At 37.6% G+C, this 25,112-nt stretch overlaps 1 protein-coding gene across 3 annotated transcripts; it reads left to right on the top strand.

The window, feature by feature from the left end:
• The first annotated feature begins 1,497 nt into the window (after positions 1 to 1,497).
• On the top strand, positions 1,498 to 24,389 carry KIF14 (kinesin family member 14). 3 transcript variants are annotated; one of them, XM_027666141.1, is made up of 30 exons: positions 1,498 to 1,561; positions 3,370 to 4,566; positions 4,920 to 5,174; positions 6,232 to 6,319; positions 6,824 to 6,919; positions 7,545 to 7,597; positions 7,922 to 7,952; positions 8,300 to 8,407; positions 9,466 to 9,582; positions 10,206 to 10,324; positions 10,627 to 10,799; positions 11,148 to 11,295; positions 11,399 to 11,462; positions 11,660 to 11,844; positions 12,582 to 12,684; positions 12,901 to 13,061; positions 13,834 to 13,981; positions 14,631 to 14,783; positions 15,397 to 15,523; positions 16,102 to 16,195; positions 17,169 to 17,307; positions 17,675 to 17,775; positions 18,453 to 18,547; positions 19,274 to 19,495; positions 19,639 to 19,820; positions 20,379 to 20,537; positions 21,098 to 21,217; positions 21,548 to 21,622; positions 22,313 to 22,451; positions 22,586 to 24,389. In XM_027666141.1, the coding sequence occupies exons 2-30, from the start codon at positions 3,458 to 3,460 to the stop codon at positions 22,945 to 22,947; spliced, it is 4,926 nt and encodes a 1,641-aa protein (XP_027521942.1). In that variant the 5' UTR covers positions 1,498 to 1,561; positions 3,370 to 3,457; the 3' UTR covers positions 22,948 to 24,389. The 3 variants fall into 3 exon arrangements, with proteins under 3 accessions (XP_027521942.1, XP_027521941.1, XP_027521943.1); XM_027666140.1 differs by lacking the exon at positions 1,498 to 1,561 and adding an exon at positions 1,768 to 1,878; XM_027666142.1 differs by lacking the exon at positions 1,498 to 1,561 and adding an exon at positions 1,778 to 1,894.
• Positions 24,390 to 25,112: the final 723 nt, after the last annotated feature.

Genomic DNA, 25,112 nt, shown 5'->3' with positions numbered 1-25,112 from the left:
CCTTTAGGGCCTGTGAACCAGTGGGATGTTCTACTCAAGCACTTTGCAATAGCAGCAGTACTTGGTTATTAGTGGAGCTTTGTTGTAGAGATGTAAGATAAAACACATAAGAAATTTGTTTTGTTCTTTAATGAAACAGTTAATGTATAAATGGTCATATTAGTTAAGCAGAACTTGCCATGCTCTGACATCAGATACTCCTTCATTTTTTGGGGAAGTGAGGTTAAAACTGTATTGAGATAGCGTTGTATGATTTCCCATCTGAAGTATGAGAGAGGTCATAATCAGAACTTCCTTTTTTTTTTTTTTCCTTTTAGACTAAGGCTTGAGAAATTAGTTTCATCAGACCTTTTGTGGTGCTGTGACGCATCATCCCTTTTTGGCAGACTGAGATGTTGCAGGTAGTTAAGCGTTAGCCCTATGCATTGTATGTCCGTTCTTTGGCCAAAGACAGCAAGGGGATAAATTGACTTTGGTGGCAAAACAGCTTAGTAGCTTGCTGTTGTTTTTAATTTCCTCAACTAGAAATTAAAACAGTAGGTCTTACATGCTGCAGGACAGATGACATGAGTGTGGCACCCTGTTGTAAATGTGAGGAGATACAGGGATGGGTGTTGTTGAATATGGCCATTCGATGCCAATCTTGAATTGTAGACACAAGCTCAAATGAGAGATGGGGTCTGTCCAAAGGCATGTTATGATTGTTGAATTCTTTTGACACAATTTACAACATTTTTTCCCTTCAACATAATTCACCACAATGTGTAAAACTGTCGTCGTGCTTTTAGTGTTACTTTCAGTTTGGCATCATATCAAAACAATGTCTCCTTTAGAGATGGAATTTGTTGATTTTTCTCTCTCGTTTCAAATAACCCACTCCTGCCTATAGACTGTTTTTGTGTAATGCTACTCAGGCATGCACACATTTAGAACTGCACACACCTCTACCCCTGGGCACCCTGCCCTACACCAATTCCATGATTTCTCTTTGTCAATCATAAGATCAAGCAATAGTTCTACACCATGTTTGCCCCAGGAACAAAATGTGAGCGCAGGTTTTGTAAAAGTGAAATTGTACCAGCAACCTGGTTCTGCTATAGCAAGGTTTTTCATTGTTACTGGGTTTAGATAGTTAGTATAACATATTTTAATTTCAATGGATCTTTCATGGGCAGATCCATTGTTTGCCCAGCACCCTGTTTTCACATCTTCCCTTGGTGTTGCTTGGAGTGCCAGCATTGTAAGTGTCCTGGCCGTTATGAGTTATTTTAGTTCCTTTCCCACCCATTTTCTCCCCTTTCCAGTCATCCCTTGGCCATCCGTGGCAGTGAGGTGTGACTGCACTCCCAAGGTTTGTGTGGGCCGCACGGAGCGGGTGGAGATGGGTGTGGTCCGCGCTCCCAACGCTCGCCCTTCCCGCCTGTCCCGGCGCAGGGGCGCCCCCTGGCGGCGCGGGGGCGGTGCCGCGGGGCGGGTCCCGGGGCGGTGCCTCACGCAGCCAATGGCGCGCGCCCGGCGCGTTCAAACGGGGCGGCGGCGGTTGCGGAGGCCCCGCGCGCAGGTAAGGGCCGGGCGGGCCGGGCGGGATGGGGCGGACACACGGGACCCCTCCGCGTCCCGGCGGGGCTTGCCCCTCCGCGGGAGGGCTTTCGGGAGCCGCAGGGCTGCGGGCAGCGCGGGGCGCAGGGTCCGCTGCCGTCCCCTTGCCCTGTCGCTGCGGGCGGGCCCGCGACACAGCCCCGCGACACAGCCCCGCGGCCGCGCGGGCTCTGCCGGGGCTCGGCTGGGAGGGACGGACGGACGGACGGATGGGAGCTTTGCTGAGGGATAGCGGAGCTGCCGGTACTCAAAGCTGCGTCTTCGCCCAGCTTTGAGCGCGTGGGTTTCATCTCTGGTTAGTGATTGTAATCCTTTAAAAACAAGGGGTGAGCGTACTTCTCGTTCTGAGTTCGGCTCTCTCGAACTGGACGTCGTTCCTTATTTTAGAATGATAGAGTTCTCAATGGGGAGTTTCACTGTTCTACAGAAAAACTTTATGTGTGTTCACAAGGCACATCTGTGGCAAGGGCAGGGGAGAACTTTCTTACAGGACTTGCGTTAAAGCTGCACGGGAAGGGTGGACTTTTCAGAAAACGCTAAAACCATTCATGGCTTACAGCCGTGTTTCTCTATCTACTGATTGCCGGAGGGAGCCACAAAATTGATATTTTACAACTCCTGTGATGTAAATAGTTTCCTGTCTCAAACTGGATTGAGCAATAAATATGCTCTGGTTTGAAATTTTTATATTTTCCTCACAAGTTGCGAGGTATGAAAAGCGTGCAGTCATGACATGCGAAAGTGGATGTAAGTGCATAAAGTCGGAGAGTGCTCTGAAAGCTTCAACTTAAAAAGTGTAGCATTTAATGTAAACTTCTGTTGGAGCAGTGGTTAAACGGTTTCTTCTACATCACTTGCTCTCATCTTGCTTCCCGTTTTTTCCCCTGACCGTGTACAGCTTTTGTTAATGATAGATGCAGTTTTTAAGGGTCTAAGTCAGGTGACTTCTTGTAACAGCGAATTAATTGCAGCTGGCAAGTCTGCAGTGGGTAGTGATACCAAACCTGTAACAACCCAATACCCGTGATGCAGATACAACAGTGAAAACATACTTTCCTATGCAGATTGCATATATAGAGCTTTCAAAATATTTACATGTAGGAAGGATGGGGAACATATTTTACAGTTTTTTCTGTCCCCTAGGCTAGATGTCTTTTGCTATGGGCCTATGTACTAAAGCGAACTAAAATAATGTCCAAAGGTACTATTAATAGTCATCTTTATTAACTGTCTTGTTCTGATAGTGGGTTTTATATTATATATCAGAATCCTGAAAAAGAATCTGCTTTCCGTGTTCACAGACTTCTTATTCAAAGTTAATTTTTTTGTTCTATTGGACTCTGTTAGCTGTGAAACACTAAGAGTATAAATAGCTGTGAGTGAATGGAGGCATGATCTGGAATTTCCTTACTTTAGGGATCATGGTAGATCACTTGAAAGAAATATCCACGGTCATCTTTGTTACTAAATAGTTAGATCATTCTTTTTACCAACAGGTGCTTCTTTGTGATGTTTGGTTTACTTTCTGAAACAAATCATAGAACTCAGTAAATAAAGTCAAATAGCCTGTTGTTGGAAGCAGTCATTCAAATATAAATAATGATTTTTTTTTTTTTTTTAAAGTACTGGAGGTGAAACAGGATACTAATTGTTATTTATTTATGTTTGGGAGCAAGTACTGCAGTGTATGTGAAGAGCTCCCCATGCACCAAAACATAACTCATACTGGACGTGAGCATAATAAAAAAAATGTTTGCTTTGTCTTCCCAGATTCCTTGTGAAGCAGCAACTAGAAATAATCCTTTAGGAAAGGTGCTGTGCTTGTTAAAAACCAAGTGTTAACGGGCTGGAAGACAACATGCCTATTTACACAGTTCCTGGCAGAAGCCCTGCTGGGACACGATGCACTGCTGCTTTGCAGAAGACTTCCTCGAATGATACCTTTGCCAGCAGGAAAGCATCTGGGCAGCAACTGAAGTCACAGGTGTTGGGAGAAGAAAAGAATAGTCTACTTCCATATTCTCAGAATAAGGCTGAGGAAGTAAATAGGACTTACGTGATTTCAGCTTGTGAAAAAGTGGGTGATGCATCAACTACTTTTACATCTGAAGGCAGGTTAACACTTCAGAGGAGAACTGGATTAAGCAAAAAACCAGTGTCCAGTGGTGAACTGTTGCATACAAATGCAACACAGGACACAGAAGAGCTACAAACAGAGAAAAGACTTACTCTGCGGAGACGTGTGAGGACTGGCTCCACTGGGAAGAGTAATATCAATCAGAATATTGTTCCTAGGAAAGAAAACTTGCCAGCTGATGCACAAAGAAATTACAAGATTACACTTCCACAGAATATTAATGATACTGATGTTGTTAAACCAAACTTAAAGTTAGCTGAGGGTCAGTCCAGTACCAAATTGCAGTGTAACTTGAACAGCAAGGGTTCCTTGGGTTTTGTTGATGGTGTCTGTAAAAATGGTATCTCCACGTGTTTAAAAGATAAGACAGGCACTGCTGATACAAAATCTCAAAATGAAGTTCCTAAATCAGAGCAATTAGTTACCTCAAAATGTATTAATAGGCTATCAGGAGAACTGAATGAAAAAGGCAATATAAATAAGCTAGCTGGAAAGCAAAGGGTACAGCACTTGATGATAAAACATAACAGTTTGGAAAGACCAAAGACCCCAGCCAAAGGTTTAACAGAAGGATTTAAGCTTACACCAAAGAACAGCACTTTTCAAGATCAACCACCTCTCAAACTGGCCTCAAATGAACAAACACCTCATCTTCAAATTTTAGCCAAGAAGACCCCCAGTGTCTCCAGCTCTCTTCCTGGGAGTAGAAGTTCAGAAGCAGAAGCGAACACAGAAGCTTTAGCTGAGAGCAGTAGAACTGATGGAGATGTTTTCAAAGTGAAAAACAGCAAAGTGATTGTGGCTGTGCGGGTCCGACCCTTCAGTAACAGGTTTGTATCCTGGACCTATTTCTGCTGCTTGTAGTGTATGGTGACTTCTGCTTTGTACTTCTTGAATTGTTTAATCATTGACCCAATAAGGATATAATATATGGTTTGAAAGTAGCTGATACTTCATAAAACACCAGATTTTATTAAGAAACTGAATTGACTTTATAGCTATTTGGGTCTGTTTTTTACATATTCATTAACAGTGTTTTGATCTTTAATACTTTATGTGTTCATTGAACAGATATTTTTCACAATGGTCACCAATCTTTTTATTTTTTCTTTCTGTTTTGATTGAAATTATTAACTTAAAGCATGTAGCTTTTTTTTTTTAATATCCCTCCCTTTCCATGCAGAGAGAAAACTGAAAACTCACTCCCTGTAATCTGCATGAGTGGTTCAGAGACAACTGTACAAAATCCATCCACAAACCAAGTTTACAGCTTCAGTTATGACTTCTCCTTCTGGTCTTTTGACAAAAGTCGTCCTAATTTTGCAAGCCAAGCAGTTATTTATCAAGCTTTGGCAGTGCCACTCCTTGAAAGAGCTTTTGAGGGATACAACGCTTGTCTTTTTGCTTATGGGCAGACTGGTTCTGGAAAATCATACACGTAAGTTCCTGATAATTGCCAAAATTCTGTAGGAACCAATTGTTATGCCATGTACAATCATGAAAAAAGATTGTATGGAATAGATTCCTGCGTTATAGAATTTTGTCAAAATATTTTTGTGTATTTTAAAACAAAAATATTTAAACAAATACCTAAAGTAATTAAGCCGAAGTTAGCTTTAGAATATTTTTATGTATCTGGCACTGACTTCTTACTACTTCTAGTGGAAAAAAATCTCTTTCAAGAGAAATTAGTTCTGAGTTTTCTAATTTCCATGAGGCTGTATAAACTTTTAGTATAGATAGTTGAGGACCAGAAGTATTTCTGTTCAATTTACAATAGATACAGAACTTAGAAGCAGGGTTTTCCTTTAAAGTGTGAACTCAGTTGTTATGTACAGTATTTTTTTAGCCTTGGTCTAAAAGAAAAGATACTTAGGATTGCAATATTATGTTGGTAGGTTTGTTGGGTTTTTGTTTAGGTTTTTTCTTCTACTTTCCCTTAACTACTTACCTTCATCCATTGATATTTTAAGCAAGGCTGAAATTAGTATCAGTAACACCTGTGTCCTGTGGTCAAGTTTACACAACAGATTTGTGCTCATGACTATGTTGTGCACCTGTATGTGTCCCTAGGCTGTGGCTGAGTTAGCCCAGTACACTGATGGTCTGCAATGGCACAATTCAACAAGAAAAAGGTGCACCAGGGGTGGAGAGGGTCTTATGTGACTACACTGGAAGTGTGCAGAGGGTACAAGATGCATGCATGTTAAGATAATAAACATCTATAGGCTTACTGTTAATAGTATGACATACTCTTCAGCTGCTGTAGGGTTTTGGTTTTTCTTAGGTTTTCAACCAATTTCTCAATGGATTAAATAGAAAATACCTCCAGACATCATCCCTGCTTAAATAAGCATCAACTCAGATCAGATTTATTTCTGTTGCTTATTACTTCTATAACACAAAAGCATATGGTGTGGCAACTGCAGAGATGCACAGCTAAAGTATCTGTTGAGAGTTACAAAGCTAAACTAGCAGGTTTTTTATAACCACAGGATGATGGGATTTGATGAAGACCGAGGAATAATTCCAAGACTTTGTGAAGATCTTTTCGATCAAATAGCACAAATGGACAAGGAACAGGTGATGTGCTTATGCTATTGACCTCACATTGGAATATGAGGAAACTGATAACTTAGTGCTGATCTGTTTATTAATGTTCATATTCTTTTGCTGATTCAATCTTATTTCTGCTAGTAGCTCTGACTAGCAGGGTTCCCTAAGCAGTCAAAATCAACATTGTTTTACTTCTTTAATGGCAATAATGTGAAAAAAAATGGGAATGATATTTTTAATGTATCACTAGACTAGGATTCTTTTCTCTATATTGCATGTCTTACACGATAAGATTTATGTAAGTGAAGATAAATCCCAGTGGGCTCCATACTTGCAGTGGAGGCAGTAGAACAGAACTCAAAAAATATGAATTTATTGTTAAACATCATGTATCAAAGCAAAATACACTTCAATAGTATTCCTATTCTAACTCAGTATTCTTGCTGAAATAAAAAATAACTGCCCTCACTCAGAATAATGAAAACGTTTTGTGGACCATATTAATACCTCTTTTATTATTAATTTTATTAGATTTTGTATCATCTTGAAATGAGCTTCTTTGAAATATACAACGAGAAAATCCATGATTTGCTTGTCTTTAAAGCTGAAAATGGGCAGAAAAAACAAGTAAGTTACTCACAGAAACAAGTATGTGCATAAGCTCCAAGCAGTGGCATCTGTTCTGTAAACAAAAATGCACAGTTGGCAAATGATCATTAATTTGCCATCTAAGTAACTTAGTTGTGAATAATGGGATTCAAGTAAAAAACGAATGAAAATATCACTATATCACTAGTTAAACTAGTTTAGCTAGTTTTTAGTGTTTGTGTGTTAGAATAAGAGAAAACATAAATTAATTTGTCTTATGTAGGGTACGTAGGAAGGAATTCATTACGTCTGATTTATCAAAAAAAGTATTTTCTGCTCTTTGACATTGAGCACTATACCGACCACTTGTGTGTAAACTGAATATTAGTTTATGATAAAGATGATACAGTAAGTTCAACTTGCTGTTGAAGTAAGTCCTTTAACCTAAGCTTGAGACTTATGTGGACTTGTTTTATAGAAATTACGACTATACTGTTTTGTTTAAAGCAGGAGTGAGTTTTATCAGTGATTTCAAGGTAAACTACTTAACTTGGAAACATAATAGATTTATGTTGCAGAATTTTTTTTCTTTTAAGGTAGTCCTGAGTGCCAGATCTAACTAATGCACTCCTAATAATTTGTATTTTGAAATTATTCTCACCAGCTTCGTGTAAGAGAACATCCAGTGCTAGGACCATATGTGGAAGGCCTGACAGTGTAAGTCTTAACTGTTCTTACTTTAAAAGATGTGTGGTGTAATCCCGAAAGAGTGCAATAGTTATCTTGAGGCTCTGTGCAAGCTTCTGTACTCACCAGTAAATCAAGCAAGCTCTCAGTGTCATGTACTTTTAGAAAAATTCATACCTGTGGTGTATTGCCCTAGTGAAATAAGTGTGTGAAAGTCTCAAGACAACTGAAGCTTTCATTGTGTGTTTGTATTTTGTTTGTAACTGGGGAAATGCTTCAGAACTCAGGCAGCAGGGAAAACTGTAGAAAGAAAACTGTCTGAACCCAAACTTTTCTTTTTTCCCCCCACCTTAGGAATGTTGTTCGTTCTTACTCTGATATTCAGGTAAGAGTTATTTGGTTACTAAAAGAGAATACAAATATTTCTACTTGCTCCTTTCTTCACTGCTGAAAAATAAATTCCATGGATGGGAAGAAAGTGTAGACTGTCCAGTAGTCTGTGATGTTTCAACTGTTTTTGTAAAAGGATAATGAAGACTAGTCCTATATAATAGAGCTGAGTAGATTCATCCAGTTAAGTGTCCCTTTTCACAGGGTTATCTCTTAAATTCAAGTTTTCATTCCTCCCATATAGTCATGATTTTTGTTAATAACTTTATTGGCAAACATGAAAATCTTCAATTAACTCCAAAGCAGGTTTTGGTTTCACATCCTAACTTTTTTTTCTTACAGAGTTGGCTTGAACTAGGAAATAAGCAGAGAGCAACGGCTGCTACAGTAATGAATGACAAGAGCTCTAGATCTCATTCTGTCTTCACCCTTGTCATGACGCAAACCAAGGTATTGCCAGGTTGTTCTTTTTTTATATCTGCTCAGATCAGGTAGTAAAAAGTTGTTTTGTGTGCTGCCTAGAAAGCTGTGAGAATATACCTGAAGATCTTTGAGAAAAGCACAGGGCATTTTAATGTGGCTTTCTACACAGCAAAACTTGTTTTATTTTACGTGTCTAGACTGACAGATCTAGGAGTAGTTCCAAGCTTCTCAGTGTGAGTTTTGAGATATAACAGGAATCCTAACTGAGGCCAGACCAAATTTCACACTGTTGCCAACACAGCTTCTGAGAAGGTTAGGCTGTGTGAGGTGCATAGCTGTGCTGAGTTCCTGCAAGCAACAGACTGGGTCACCAGTGGGAGATACAGTTTCTGCTCAGTTTGAACACAATTTACTGAACAAATGTTTCCTTGCTTCAGGGTGCCTCTCCTCCCCCATATGACTCTAGGACATAGGGACTACAACTCCTCATCTGATTTACAGATGCTTAAAAGACAAAACCTGACTTATTGAGTTGAGCCTGAAGACAGAAGTGAAATAGGTAGACCTCCTCAGGAGTCTACAGACTATCAATTTTCTCCATGCACAAATAACTTGTTGGTTTGTGGGTTTTTTGTTCTTGATTGGTTTAATTTTTCATCCCAGTTCCCTGATCTTCTTTCCTTCTTCCCCCTTTTCTCACCACTAGATTGTTGATTTTTCTCTATCATAACTAGTCTTGAGCCTTTTCTACTGACCTGATCTTAATTGGTCTAAGTCAGTAACAGCTTACTGATTTCCATGTTTTTTGGATAACTGCAATAGTCAAACTTCAGACCCAAACCCACAGTTTGGTAGTCTGTTGTGTTTGTAGTTTATGCTTATGCAGTTAGTCAGCCACAGCTAACTAATTCTGCGGTTAAAATCTGAACTTCATCTCCTTCAAGGGATGTGCATGAGGATATCCTGTCAAAAATTAAAAGGAAGCATCAATTTTTAATGTATTTGCTGTGAACAGCTTATCAGGTTTCTGCTTGTCTTCAGGCTTTTTAATTTGGTTTGAATGCCAACATGTCCCCTTTTTCCAGGTAAAATTTGTGAATGAAGAACAGTGTGATCGTAGGCTTACCAGTCACATCAATCTAATTGATCTCGCTGGCAGTGAGTGCTGTGCCAAAGCTCAGACCACTGGAGAGAGGCTGAAGGTAAACCAGGACTGGAAATCTGTGGAGGAGGATTGACTCCTAATAATATCCTTAAACTCCAAACCATGCTCAACTAATGGGACTCTTGGGCAGGAACTGTAGCTATAAAGGATGTATGTAGCCTTTATAAGTATTACAGCACATTTTGCTGTGAGGGTGGGTGGCCTGAAGAAGGTGTTTGCACTGTGCAATATGGCACATCTTGCTTAGAACAGCACTTCCCATGCTATGCAGGTCTAATGATCCTGCAGGAGGGGTGAGGGAAAACTGTTGGTGTGGCTTTGCAAATAGTGAATCAGATATCACACAGAGTTGGGTCTTGCCCCTTTTTGGGGGAATCTAATTCAATAGAGTTTCTAATAAGAGACTTTATTTCAAACTGCCTTGATAAGTTTAATTGCTCTTAACACCACTTATTTTAAAGGCAGGGTCTTTGTTCTTTCCAAATGAGGGTCTTCTAGACTGCTCTTGCATCTTATTGTTGTTTTTTTTTAATAAGTGGTAACATTTCATGTAGTACAGCTGTACCATATGTTGAACAAGCATAATTAATCAACAGTACAGTCAAAACCATCACACAAGAAGATGCAAATGTATTATATTTTTATTTCTACTTTGTGTAGGAAGGTGTGAGTATCAATAAATCACTGTTAACCCTTGGAAGGGTTATTTCTGCACTCTCTAAACAATTTCAAAATGGAAAGAAAACTTTCATTCCTTACCGGGAATCTGTTCTTACTTGGTATGTACACTTCAGAATTTTTTTTATATAGAAGTAAAGACTTTCTGAGATTGTGTTTTTCTTTATCTGTTCATGAGGCATCACTTTTCTCTTTCTCTCAAATGATCTATGGAAGGAAGAAATTAGCCTGTTGCATCAGATGCATCAGATGCAAACAGGACCTTGGGGTTTTTTTTAAGTAGCTAACAGTCCCTCTCAAATAAGTAGCAAGACCCTGGGTATTTTTATTTAATCTGTTCTGATTGAGAAGTTGTGAATTTTTTCTCTCAGTGGATTGACTTGTATTCTTCTGTCAAATGAAGGTTGTTGAAGGAAAGTCTTGGTGGGAATTCCCAAACGACGATGATTGCCACAGTGAGTCCAGCTGCCAGCAGTATGGAGGAAACACTCAGCACCCTCCGCTATGCAAAGCAGGCTTGTTCAATTATCAACATTGCTAAAGTAAATGAAGATGTAAATGTGAAGCTAATCAGAGGTGAGATTGACATCTGCAGTCTGAGGGTTTTTCACTTGCACATGTGTTTAACTTATTGCTTCATAAGAGTTCTTACTACTGATAATCTGTTGTGTTGACTGACTGCTTGTCAACTAGGCTAATACAACCTGGGATTTTCTTCCTTTTAACATCATTATTCTTTGTGAATTCTCTTTTTCCAAAGTTTAAGTGATATCTTAGGTTACACTTGAGAACCTGGAATAAGGAAGTGTGTTTTGTTTTTTTAATTGAATAACAGGATGAATTTTCTAGTATTGTACTGAAGTTTCTACACCCTATTTTGTCTTCATTTCTTATGTGCATTGTGTTTCTGTTTGTCTAATGTAGAATTGAAAGCTGAAATTGAAAGGATGAAGGCAGCTCAGAAAAGTGCTCTGAACACTGATCGTGAAAAATACAGGCGTTATTTGCAGGAAATAACATCTTTGAGGGTAGAACTGCACCAGCAGGAGAGGAACATGGCAGAAATGCAAAGGTCAGGCAGTCATGAATGTCTTAATTTAAAATAGAAATGGCAAGACTTATATGCTGTCATTTTTCTCCTAATATGTTGCGTTATTTTCTCTTAATATATTAAGGACCTGGAAAGAAAAATTTGAACAAGCAGAAAAAAGGAAACTGGAAGATATAGAGGAACTGCAGGTACATTTTTCTTTCTATAGGAGATAGTACAGAAAATATAACATCAGCAAACCTTGTAGAATAATGGGAGTAGCTGTAAGATTTGGTTTCTGTAATACTATTCTTTTAACAGACCGCTGTGACTTAGGAAGATTTAAAGTAGATGTTTGAATGCACAAAGTAAATTGTATTTTTATGCAGAGCTCTCTTTTATCTAGAAAGCTGGAATTGCATTCAAAATGGACAATCATTTACCAAACCTTGTCAATCTCAATGAAGATCCTCAACTTTCTGAGGTGCTGTTGTATATGATCAAAGAAGGAGAGACTACAGTTGGAAGGTGTACACCAAATTCAAAACATGATATTCAACTTCCTGGAGTGCTGATTGCTGATGATCATTGGTATGTAGTGTTGTTTTTATACTTAAAATTTCTTCTCCCTCTTCCCTTTCTTTTGGAGTCACTCTTTCTTCTGGCAGTAACAAAACAGGTTTTTTAGCCAAGAAAATAACATTTAGGGATATTTTTTTTACTGCTCAATGATTAAGGCAACTTCCTTCTGTTTCCTCTAAGAAATCTGTTAACTGGGATAGTTTAATTTCTTTGTTCATCTCATTCATGTAGCAAAATCTTCTGCAGCGTTTCTGCATGAATTAGACCTGATCAAATGATGTTTTGTGGTAGATAACTCTGTTACATTAAGTTCAACAGAGAAGTGAAATGTCTTGACAGTTCTTACGTTAGTAAAAATAGAGATCAACTTGGCCATACTGCAGAAATATTGTTTAAAGTGCATTCTGTGCAATTGATCCCAGACAAAAAGCTGTAAGAAACTTCACTAATCAGTTACTAAACCCATGAAATGTAGATGTGTTGGGAAATTAAGTATTATGAAAGGAATGCTCAGGGTATTGTGGTAATTTTTTAGCAGTGGATTCTTAGATTTAAATATAGGTTCCCTTCCAAAATATAGGTTGTCATTTCTTCAGTATGTGTGTTGTGACTAAACAGTATGAAGACAATACACATCTGGAAAGACAATAACAGAACACAATCTAAAGCATGAATTTTAGTCTATTAAGAAATAGCACTTGCAGTTATTATGAACTACTGATACTGTAAATGTTTCTTGTTTTCAGTGTTATAAAAAATGCTGTTGGCCAAGTAAGTATTATTCCACTGAGAGAAGCAAAGACATATGTAAATGGGAAATGCATTTTGAACCCAACAGTTCTGCATCATGTAAGTGATTGATTTAGTAATAGTAATATGTACATGTGTGAATTTCTTTGCTTTGTTAATATTTCAACTTCAGACTGCAGTTTTCTTAGAAGGCTCTGTAACTGTAAATATTTGTCTCTTCATCTTTGACTTCTAGCTCTGCATGCTGTGTTTTAAGTGCTGAAAATTTTTGCTTATAAATTTGAATTTTTAGATGAATTCTTTTTTTCCCAATAGGGTGATCGAGTGATCCTTGGGGGAGACCATTATTTCAGGTTTAATCATCCAGCAGAGGTTCAGAAAGTTAAAACACCTTCTTCTGGGACTACGTGTTTGCATGATGGTCCAAAAGATTTTGAATTTGCAAAGAATGAGCTGCTTATTGCACAGAGAACACAGTAAGTGTTAGTTCTTGTTCTTGAGATAAATGCAATTGTTAATTCAACCATGCAATTAGTTTAAGAAATAATTAATAACCCTCAGTTATTTCACAATAAAGGAAAATGGGAAAATAGCAACTCTATTTAATGGAAATGGAAGTCCCAGATTTAGCTGAAATGAAAGTGTACCTCTAAGATTCAATCACCACACGTTAGTCCAGTTATCAAGAATGTAGACCACGATTAAAGAAACACTGGGCTAAGTAGTGTGTCTCTTGGGTTGTGTTTCTCTCCAAGCATATGATGAGTCTGAAAGTTAGTTTTGATGTTTTAGAGAGATTTAAAGCCTGAAAAGTAAATGCCTTAGGAAAATGGAAGAACCTGAAGTTACAACCTTAGTCGTATCTGATGAGGGAGAATTTGAGAGATGGCCAAGTGTTATTTGTACTTGCTTCATTCCTGGGAGTTATCAGAGTGCCAGACTCACTAACTTAAAATTTACTTCTCCCATCTTAATGTGATTTAGTGGGTTTCCATTACAGTTCTTAGTTTTGTGAAAGTGATGTAATACAATGCAAATGGAAATCGAGTGGACTTAAACATTCTGGAATGCCCTTCATATTTACCAGTGTCTACATTTTCCTTATGAAATGTAAAATAGGTGAAGTATGAAAATTGTTCTTCTAAAAAAAAATCTTAACAAACCCTCATGATAGGAATAAAAAGTTGATAGTCTCTATGCAGCCTATAAGAGATTAAAGGCAGCGTTCTAAATGTATGATACTTGTAGTCTTGAATCAGAAATTGAAGAGGCACGGCTCAAAGCCAAGGAAGAAATGATGCAAAGTGTCCAAATTGCAAAAGAGATGGTTCAACAAGAGCTGACCTCACAAAAAGAAGCTTATGAAAGCAAAATAAAATCACTGGAAGCAGAGGTGGTAAGTTGCCATTGCATCATTACATCAAACATATCAATAACAGAAACTGTAGTATGTGGTATCTGTTTGTTTGGTGCTTGGTTGGGGTTGTTTTGTTTGTGGTGTGGTTTTTTTGTCTTGAATATTCTAAGTATTTTAGGGAATGCTAGGCCTCATTCTTTAAAAAAAAACAAAGTCAGTCCTAGTAACACAAGAAGTTGTCAAGTAGGTATCTCCTTCAGAGTTATTCTATGGATTGTAACTTGCATGCAAAGAAAAATACCTACAGAATTATTCCATGGGATTTTTAAAGTACTTAAGTAATATACTGTAGTAATATACTAATATGGCTTTTTTTCTTTCCAAGTTGGTATGCTACTTTGCTAGTTTTTTCAACACTTTTACAATATAGAATGTACATTGGCATAGAATGTACATCATGGTAAAATAATAATGATGATGTATCTTATTTTTTAAACCTTCTGTGGAAGACAGTGATGCTTGTGATGCGGATATAACCTTTCATTGCTGACATTGGGCTGTGTAGGCTGTAGGGACTGCATGTTTTAAGTGTTGGAAATGAAAATAAACCTTAATATCTGTGTAAGGGACGGGTCAGAAATGCTGTAGAAGTGGTTTTCCTCCTCTCATTTCTCCTTTTTATTATCAGAGAGAAGAATCTCGTAAGAAGCAAATCCAAGAAATGAATAACCAAAAAGCTGCAACTAAAATACAGGAACTAGAGAAGGCAAAGCAAAACCTTGAGCTAGAACTACAATTCAGTAAGAAACGTTTAGAAATGGAGACCTTGGCTACCAAGCAGGTAATTTTTAAAAAAAGCAGCTTTTTAGGCAATAAACTGGTTTGTTTGGGGGGGGGGGGGGGGGCTTTTTTTGTTAGGTTTTTTTTTTAAACAATTACTTTAAAGGAAATGCTTTGAAGTATTTTTCTTCTACATGATTTTATGCAGAACTGATACTTAGTTTGCATTCTGAGTATGATGTTGTATTAACATTGGGGATTAACTAATGCTGACTTTATTTCTCATATAACATGGATGGTTTTGTTTCTGTACCGAACTTTAGAGACTGTTGCCTGTGGCAAAAGTTATTACTCCAGGCATTAATGTAAACAACGTCTGATTCCTGACTGGTGTTCATATATATCTGACTGCTGCAACAAATATGACTTAATTTTTTAAAAGTTGTTTCTTTTTTTAATTCCAGTATTTTTAAGCTTTGCAAAGTCGAAGCAAACTCAGAAAAATGTCAGAGTTTGAAAATGAAGCATTTTCTATCAATATAGCAGATGCCTGGTATCACATTTATTCTGAGAGTCTTTAAAATGACAGGAACATAAAATTTAACTTCAATAAACAGCATTAAGAATTTTAAATTTTCAGTTTCTTTTTTTAATTACTGCCCATTTTTCCCCAGGCTCTAGAAGACCATACTATTCGTCATGCAAAGATACTGGAGGCTCTGGAAGCTGAGAAGCAGAAGATTGCTGAAGAAATACACAGCCTTCAGAAGAACCGTGGGAGTGGGAATAGAACAGTGACAAGTTTGTATATATGTTTTGCAAAGACAATGCTGACTTTTCATTTGCTTGGTGGGCTTGGGCCATGGATACAGATACAGGAGGTCTTTCTGTTCCCCTAACACTTCCCTGAACATCAAGACCCTTCTGGTTGTTATAAGCTTCTCTATTCATAAGCTTGTATCTGTCAGACTGTGTTAAAAGCTCTGTTTTAGTCATACTCAGGGTGGTTAGGTAGATATCCATGTAGTCTGTATTTATCCCAATTGCTTGAAAGTCCTTCCCCTTCTGTCTGAACTGGTCAAATCTTAACTCCTCGGGGAAACTTGGAGTAACAGAATTAATTTTGTTTAGTTTTCTACCACAGATTTAATATGTAGGGTTTGGTCTTACACCTCTGTTTCTGAAATACCCTTTATCTGACCTTTTGAAAGGGTTATCTTGCCTGGAAGGGTCATTTTTTCCCAATGTACTGGGAATTCATGGAATATTTGGGTTGATATCTTTTTTGCCTTTTTTTTTTTTTTTTTTTAGTTAACCCTAAAGTTGTTGCATCACATTGTTTGGTCCACTTAAGCATTATGTTCTATATTCTTTATTAGGTCCACTTAACTGGAAGTCTCTGAAGCTGTCAGTGATGGTCAAAGAGGCCAACACCATTAGTAATGCATTAGGGAAAAACACTATTTTCTGCAGGTGAGTGTCTGAGTTAGTTAATTTTAAGGGGTTGTATATATAATATACATATTTATAACTGGGGGGTGAATTCTGAATATGCGGGGAGCTGTTGGTTCTTCTTTCAAGAGTCTGTCTTATAAAATCTGACATGATAAATGAACTTTCCAAACTAGTTAAGTGTGTAGTTCAGCCTTGTTACTTTGAAATGTGAATTTCAAATTTGAATTTTAGATCACAACTTCAAAGGTGTGTCCACAGCCAAATGATTTTGGATTGAATGTGCTTTGGAGGTGAATCTTCTGATGCCCGTGTCCACATATTGAAGTGGTCCTAAAGAACACTATGTTCCTTTTAAAGCAAAACTGAACAGAGCCCCATGTGCCAGCCACCAGGAGGTGCTCAGTTCACAGGCCTGGAACAGGGGTAGCTCAAAGTAAAAACCTCAGTGGATATTGAGCCTTTGAGACCAGTTATTTCACTCCACAGATCTCTTGCTATGCCAGGCTACTTGACAGCTGTAGCTGAAGAACGTTCTGGAAGTGGACCTGTATGTTGTTCTGATCTTAGCATGAGCAGAGATGTATTAGTGCAGAGCAAATGCTGTATTATTTAAAACACTTGATACAGTAAATGCAGGTAAAATAGGAAGTGTATGTTTACTGTTTTTCCAGGTGTTATATTTTCATTTCCTTCAAGAAGAACTCTGCTAGTAGAATTCTGTAGCATATACTTGGCTTTGAATTTCTTGGGAGCCAGGAATTTGTATTCTAGTATCTACTTCTGCCTCTGAATGCAAGGTTCCTTTTTTCCTTTGCATAAAAGTAACTTTAACAGCTACACTTACATTGGTTTGGTTAGATACACGATGTCTCAAGAAATTTGTATCATGGTTTTTATTCTCTGTATAATAAACAAGCATCTTGTTTATTTTTGCAATATGAATAATGTGTTTTGTCTTGATATTTGTCTTTTAACTCTCCCACATTCTTAGGCATGACAAAATTGATGATAAAACAGGAGCAGTGTCTTCTGTTCAGGTGCAGGTTCGTAACATCAAGCTGGGAATAGCAACTTTTTGGAGTCTAGAGAAATTTGAATGCAAACTAGCAGCAATGAAAGAACTGTATGAGGTCAGTAATAGCTGAAGAATAAACACTAATAATCAGTAATACTTTGTCAAAGATAAGATTTTGATAATCCATACGGGAGGAAAATCTTGAGTTTTTGGGGGGTTTATGTCATCTTAAACGCCAAGACACATGTATACACATTTCTCCATCAAACAACAAGAGGACAATAGAAATCAATTAATTTATTCAGGTCATTTTTTTACTGAATAAGAAGCAGTAAAACATATATATCGGAAAATAAGCAAAAACATTAAAGCTACGCTTTTCCTGTTAATAGAACATGTTGTCTTCATCCATGCATTGAATACTTTGTCACTTGACTTCTGTTTAACTCTCTTCCTCCCCTCTGTTTTCTTTATTTTTTCAGAATAATGATAGAAATAAAGCTGCTGATGTGTTTTATGATCCTGCTGATGAGTGGGAACCTGACCTTTCAGACACCTCAGTTTCTTCTCTTTCCAGAAGAAGGTAATACTAATTTGTAGCTCTTCTACTACACTTAAAACACAAAATTGTGTAATTATCTGAATATGTTTTTGTGTCACTAACACAGTAATTTATTAATTCTTCTTTTACTTTATTATAATGTCAATTATATCCATAAATTTTGATTTAATTAGTATTTGTGAGGAGGAGGGGAAAGTTGAAACTAAATATGTTACCTTATTATGCTCTACTGGCTTCACTTACGAAATGTGTATTGGTGTGCAACATGTTGCTGATAAAAATTATGTGCCCAGGAAGCAGTTTGGTAGATGTAACAGCAGTTGTTTCTGAGGTCAGGTGTGGAATATGTGCAGCATGTATCTGATCAGTGCCAGAGGGTTTTATGTATGACCACTGACAATTAGTTCTGGATTACAATAATCCAGTAGTAGAGGACATTAGATTAAAAATGAGTACATGGAATGAAGATCCCTCTATAGTAGCAAGAGGCTGAAGAAAGTAAGTAGGATCCGTTCTATGGGCTGTATTGACTTGCTTTCACTCTGGTTTAGGCTCTGTGTTCAGAAGTTCCATTAATTAGATGTTTATTTTGTTTGCCTGATGTCTGTTAATATTCATTGAACTTTCAGTGGGTACGAGGAGAGAGGTTCTTTTCTTTTGACATTTTGTCATGTTTTTACTTTATCATCCTTTCTTAGAAGTAGAAGTTTCATGAAGAATAAGAGAATTTCTGGATGTTTGTCAGAGATAAAATTGCAACCCATTCAGAATATACAGACTTCCTATATATCAGGTATTTGCTATATGGCAGAACACCTTCCATTTCATACTGAGAATTTGAACCTAATACGTGCAGAAAACATAGGCATTTGTAATAGTTTTTTAAAAAAGTGGCATGGGTTGGAAAGCAAAGTTAAAAATATCCTGTTTGTGATACCTTCAAATTTTTAATGTCAAGCTGTTAACAGTAGGGGTTTTTGTATTTTTAATTACACTTTCTTAGGGCAAAAACTTCCTGACCAGCACTTTGTGAACTTTACTTAAGAAACTTGCCTAAAATATTACTCAGCGTAACTACATGGGTTAACTGGAGAAAAAGGTTGAATCCTGATACAATAATTTGGAGACTTTGTTTTCTAGAGTTGTTGCTATCCATTCAACTACTGAGGTTTCCCCAAGCTTTTTGCCAGGTTTTACAAACTTGTTTTCAGAAATACAGGATGCTCCAAATATTTTTTTGCATTCAGTTATTTTAGATTGGCTGGGTTTTATCTTCCGTTTCTCAGTAGATTTGATTGTTGAAACAGATGGATTCATGTTAAAGAATTTCACTATTGAATTCGTCTTTGTACTAACTGAATCTAGAATGTATTTAGGATATTGTATATGCATTTTTTCCTGACTTACAGTCTTGAGTAGATGAGTGTTAAGATTAAATAGTCACTACTGTTTAGACACACTGACTGCTCATTCCTGTGAAGAGTTTCTTGCATGTATGTTTTGCTTTTACATCATACAGGTTCACAGAACAAGTCCAGCATATACCCAAGCTTTTCTGAATCGTTTCTTCCTGGAATTTGCAAGGAATCTATAAGTTCAGCTTTAGATTTACTGGAACAGAATCATGAAGTGGGAAAAACCATAGCAGACAGTCTCCTAACTAATTTGTTTATAATTTTTTCTGGAGTGTCTGCCATTTCAAAAGCTTATGAACAGCAAGATGAAGAATGTCAAGAAAACTGTAAGTCTCATTTTCATAAGAGTTTAAACATTACTAATGACTTTGAGATTCAAAAGCATTCGTGTGTTTGTCTCTCACAAGAATTAACATTCCTCCATTAATTTGCCAAGGAGACAGATCTGATAGATATCTTTCTCTTGTAGTTTTCAATCTTGATCCTACTGCTCAGTCCTACAGCATCAGAATTATCTCTGCTTTTGGCCAGATTGTAGTTTTAAGCAAGCTCTGGCTTAATATCCAAAAGTGTCCTGGATCTATAAAAGTTGATGAAGAAATGAAACGGGAAATAAAGAACTTGGGAGGTTATTTACAGTTACTGTTGCAGGTAAGGCCATATTAAAGAATTCTTCTGTGTGTAGAGAACCTCTATGCATTAATGCAGTATTTACTCCAGACTTGCTAAACACTTAAATATCTAGTGCATGCAATGACAACTGGACACACCTAAGGAAGGTGTGCTTTTTTCTGGCTAAATTGCTACTTCCACGTGCTAGTTGAGAGTAATGCAGACCTTCCTGTGCCCAGGACAATAGCATTAGTTCTTATTCATTAAAGGGTAAAAGAAAATATGCAGGAGCAAGAGTAAGTGCTGGTTTAGACTGTGAAGTGCTGCTGTTTATAAATGTATAAGCCAGTGGCCAGTGAGTATTACCCTTTTCACGCTGTAGCATGGTGAAGCATTTATTTCTTTTCTTAATTGTGTTTTCTTCTCTGTGGTTGCAAGGCACAGTCTTTTAGCTGTGATAGTTAAGTCACTGTAATTAGGAACATGTAAAGCTAAAAATTCCTCAAACTCTTGCATGCTACGAACTCTTGCAATACAGAAAGTATGTGCTCTTTGACCACAGGTGCTTTCAGTGAACGATGTGCCTTTGTTTCTCAGGGATGTTCTTCAGATATATCCTCAATGGTAACAGAAGCATTGAGCAAAGTAAACCAAACAGTAAAACGAACAATGAAATACATTGGACACTTGGCAGTAGTCACAACAGCTGATATTTCATTTCCTGAAGAGAACAATATTCCTGCATCTAGTCTACAGGTAAAAAAAATGTTTATTAGAAATAGTAATTATGAATAGTAATTTTAATGTTGCTGTCACGCTTATTATCAGTAACTGCTCAGAAGCAAATTGTTACAAATAACAATTTCACCAACTATATTAAGTACATATAGTACATTCATTTTTATGGTGAAAATGGATGTGTTAATACCTTTGACATTTTTTTCCCTTAAAAGCTTCACTTTAAATCTGTGTAACTTACACTTATGAAGAGAAAGAAATACTGTGCTTTTAGGATTGTATCTGCATTGAGATTATACAAGTCTACCTGTTTCACTGAAATTCAATACTTACATTTCAGTAATCTGTGTTTAAGTACCACACTGAGTTTTCAGAAATCTGAACAAAGTTAGGAAAAGGAGGTTACAGTGCTGAGCACCAGTGGTCCATGAATGACAGGTGACTGAATAGGCCTGCACTGAACAATTTGCTGAAAACAAAATTGTTTCTAGCCCACTACAGAAAATCTATTTTAATTTAAATTTTTAAGACCAAATCAGTTTCTTTAATCATTGCATTTTGAACCTTTTTTTTAAAAGGAATTTGTACTTGCCATTTATGATGGAGTAGGCTCGGGTCTGGAATTTCTCATTGATGCTGTACAGGAGAAAGCAAGAATGGTACAGAAAAAACTTCTGAAACAATGTCCACAAAATGAGGTGAGATGAAAGTAAGATTAAAAACTACTACTATATCTTGGAGGCATTTGATCACAGAGGGTTTTTTTAAGGTACAGTCTGTTATTTTGTGCTTTTGATATACTTAGGTAGTAAATCATGAAGTAGATGATACACATAATAGAGAGTAAAGTATAAGGAATAAGTAGCCTGTTAACATTTGAAAAATTCCATTTTATGTTGCAGAAAACATTATTTCTGCTTTAGAGTATTTTTCTTAATAGTGTACCAGTATTCATTCTTATCCTTTTAAAATATTAATGTACTTTGACTTCAATCAAGTGTACAATATAATTAAAAGTTTCTTTGTAGATTCAAAATCGAATAAAGGATAACGTTGTGGCATTAGCCAGATTCCTTGAAAATAACATCTCTTACTGCAGAAAGGTAAGAGAAATGCTTCGCAAAATGTGTGTGCTTTAAGTCTGGCATTTAAATTTGAAGGATACATTTATCAAAGAAGAGGTATTGAAACTACCTTCTGTATATTTACACTTGCATGATAACAGTTCCTGTCTCAGCAGCATTCCTGTGACTGGGATGCTGTTTTCTGACTACTACATTTCCACTCAAAACTCTTTGATTTTTTTTTTTTTTCCACTTAAAGTATTTCTGGAGGTACTTTTATCTTTCTTCATTTTTATGCTCATCATAAGCCTAACCACCTATTTTGTTTTCTTTTAAGGTGAAAGCCTTAAGTTCAGTAATTCTAGTGTAACTTACAACTGCTGCTGTAGTTATTGGTATTTTGAATTAAAAACCAGGATAGATCATTTAATCTAAGAGCCAAGCTTATTATGGATTTTAGTTTCATTTGCCTTCTTTTAACCTCATCAACAGTCTGTACTCTTTCTGGTGCTATCTTACTTGGTGTCAGTTTGATTTTTTTGTTTTGGCATTGGCCTGTTGTATGTGACTGAATTCATAATAGGCGTGAATTCATAATAGGCTATCTTACTTGGTGTCAGTTTGATTTTTTTGTTTTGGCATTGGCCTGTTGTATGTGACTGAATTCATAATAGTTAATATATTGTCATGTATTTGTTTTTTTTTTTTAACTGTTCTTTAATAATACAGAAAGAAATAGAATCTCAGTTACCAGGAGAAGAATCTCTGTATCGAGAAATAAAGAAAAGCACTAAGATTGCTGTGAAATATTTGGAATTGGAGCAGTGCCTAACTGAAGTCTGTCGAATTGTTTCTTCTATGTTGCAAGGTATTTATCTGGGTTATCATCTGTCTTGATAGTGACCTGTGGGCTACAGGAGACCTGTAAAGCAAGAGGGAGGACAACTTGGTCTGCCTTTGCAAAATGCTGCATTTGATTCTTCTTGTCTCTGTTTTTCATAGGGTTGTACAGAAACACAAGCCCTCTCAGGAGCTTTGCAGAAAATATTTCTGTCATAGGTGGATATTTTAACAACTATTTCAGTTTATTTGCCTTGTCTTCTGCAAACAACCCTATCCAGAAGATATCCCAGCCTTTTATGAACTTGGATGAACTGGACTCTCTAGTTGATTCCCTTATTATGAATTTTGAACTTGAACAAGGACAACCATCACTGCAATCTCAGACTGTTTGTAGTGAAACTACTGAGACTCAAGGAGGACAGGTTGAAACAGGTGAAGCTGAATTTGCTTGGAAATGGAATGGGACTCTGGAACACACAGAAACTCCAGAGCTTTCACCTGGTAGGATAGAGTGGGTATAAAACGTTATCAACAAATGAAAGGAAACTCTTTCCTATTGCATGAAGGCAAAGTAACATATGCCACAAAAAGCTAACATTTATTACTAATATTGTGAGTGAGTGATATGGAAGTAAGTGACATGTTTGTATGAGGATAAGTACCCTATATTTCACCAAAAAAAAATCCTTAAGAGGCTGCCAGACTTGAAAATACATTTCCTTTTGTTTTAATAAATGTCTATTATTACCTAAGTTTATAAGAAATAATTTAATGCAGTAAGTAAAAAATCAGTTGGAGATGTTATGAACAGGTAGACTAAAACTCTTGGGGAACAACTAGGAAACCTAGTAAAGGGTTGGTGGGACATTCACATCTCTTCATCATAAACCATGATTTAGGACTGTGTGGGAGATTCCTTTGAAGGGCATTCATAACACATGTTATGTTGCATACAGTTAGGTAAGAAGACTGCCTTCCTAACTTGGACACTTGAAAGGTAAATGATGTGGGAACCAATTTTCTTTTTTTTTTTTTTTGAGTTGTTGCTTCACTTCTGCATTATGATCTAGTAGTGTTACTGCAAACTTAAAGTGGGTTTTTTATACCTTTTTTTAAACAGAGCAAAACCTTTGTATTTATTTCTGTAGAGAAAAACTGAGAGATAGTAAAAGTACTTTACCAACCCTATTTGATAAATGCTTTTTTAAGTGGTTTTGTAGATCATTGAAAAATCTGGGCTTAAAGTGTATCAGTGATGCTGCTCTTCAACATGATGTTAAGTAAGTTCATGTTGGGTTTGTTGCTAGTGAGATGTCTTTTGATTGCTCAAATGACTTTCAATACTATTCATATTGGAATAGAAGCATATCTCTAAATATGTGTTAATCCATGAGGTTGTAGAGCATTTTCCCAGTCAACTACTTCCTTATGCTTTTTATTGTAGTCATTGTTTAACACCTTATTTTTAGTCTGTTGGCTGAAGCCAGTGCAAGTTGACAGGAAGGATGGAAATTAATTTGAATTTTTATTCTTTAAGACTGGGTTTTAGGAGGCCTGGAGTGAGCACAATTTACTGACAACAGTGCAGCAAAGTTTGTAAGCTAAAACCAAAGATTTTTCCTGTACATCAAAATTTCTGTCATGGTTTAACCCCAGCTGGGAACGAAGCACGACACAGCTGCGCCCTCACTGCTCCACCAGTGGGGGAGAATCAGAAAGGTAAAAGTGAGAAAACTCCTGGGTTGAGATAAAGACAGTAGAATAGGGAAAGCAAAAGCCACACACGCAAGCAAAGCAAAAGAAAAAATTCTGTTTCCCATGGTCTTCACCAGGGGCTGCAGGGGAATCTCTGCTCCAATAACTGGAGCACCTCCTCTCCTACTCCAGCGTGGGGTTGTGGGTCCTTCTCACAGGCTGCAGTCTTCATGAATTGCTCCAGTGTGGGTCCCTTCCACAGGGTGCAGTCCCACAGGAACAGGCTGATCCAGCAGGGCCTCCCCCATGGGGTCACAAGTCCTGCCAGCAAACCTATTCCAGCATGGGCTTCTCTCCCCATCCCCATGGTTCTGCCAGGACCCTGCTCCAGTGTGGGCTTCCCACAGGGTCACAGCCTCCTTCAAGCATCCACCTGCTCCTTCGGGCATGGATCCTCCAGGGGCTGGAAGTGTATATCCCTATGGACTCATCCACAGGTCCTAGTCTCCTTGACTTGTGTTTACACTGGCATTCCAGCATGACCAGTGCAGCAGCACAAACAGCAGCCATGCACCAGCCATCTGCCAGTCCCTGTGCATCACCACTGCTGATATCAGAATGTTCCCAGGAAGAGCAGAGCAGGGTGATCAGCAGCACAAGAAGCAGTGAAAGCAAAAAGCAGCCACTAATGAGCTCAGACTCTCATACAGTCGAGCCCAGGGGAAGCACAAGAGCCTGCCCAAAGCAGCCAAACAGCAATAATGGCTATAAATTCCATCTAACATATTCCAATCAAATCTGTCGTTATCTCAGACCTTCTGAGCTCCATGTTGGGCACCAAAACAAACTGTCATGGTTTAACCCCAGCTGGCAGCTCAGCCCCACACAGCCACTCACTTAGTCCCACTCAATGGGGTCAGGGAGAGAATTGAAAGGGTAAAAGTGAGAAAACTCCTCCTGAGTTGAGATAAAGACAGTTTAATAGGGGAAG

This window comes from Corapipo altera, unplaced genomic scaffold (genome assembly GCF_003945725.1).
Source record: "Corapipo altera isolate COAL_440 unplaced genomic scaffold, ASM394572v1 119, whole genome shotgun sequence".
NCBI lineage: Eukaryota > Metazoa > Chordata > Aves > Passeriformes > Pipridae > Corapipo > Corapipo altera.
This window is presented reverse-complemented; position numbering and strand designations above follow the sequence as displayed.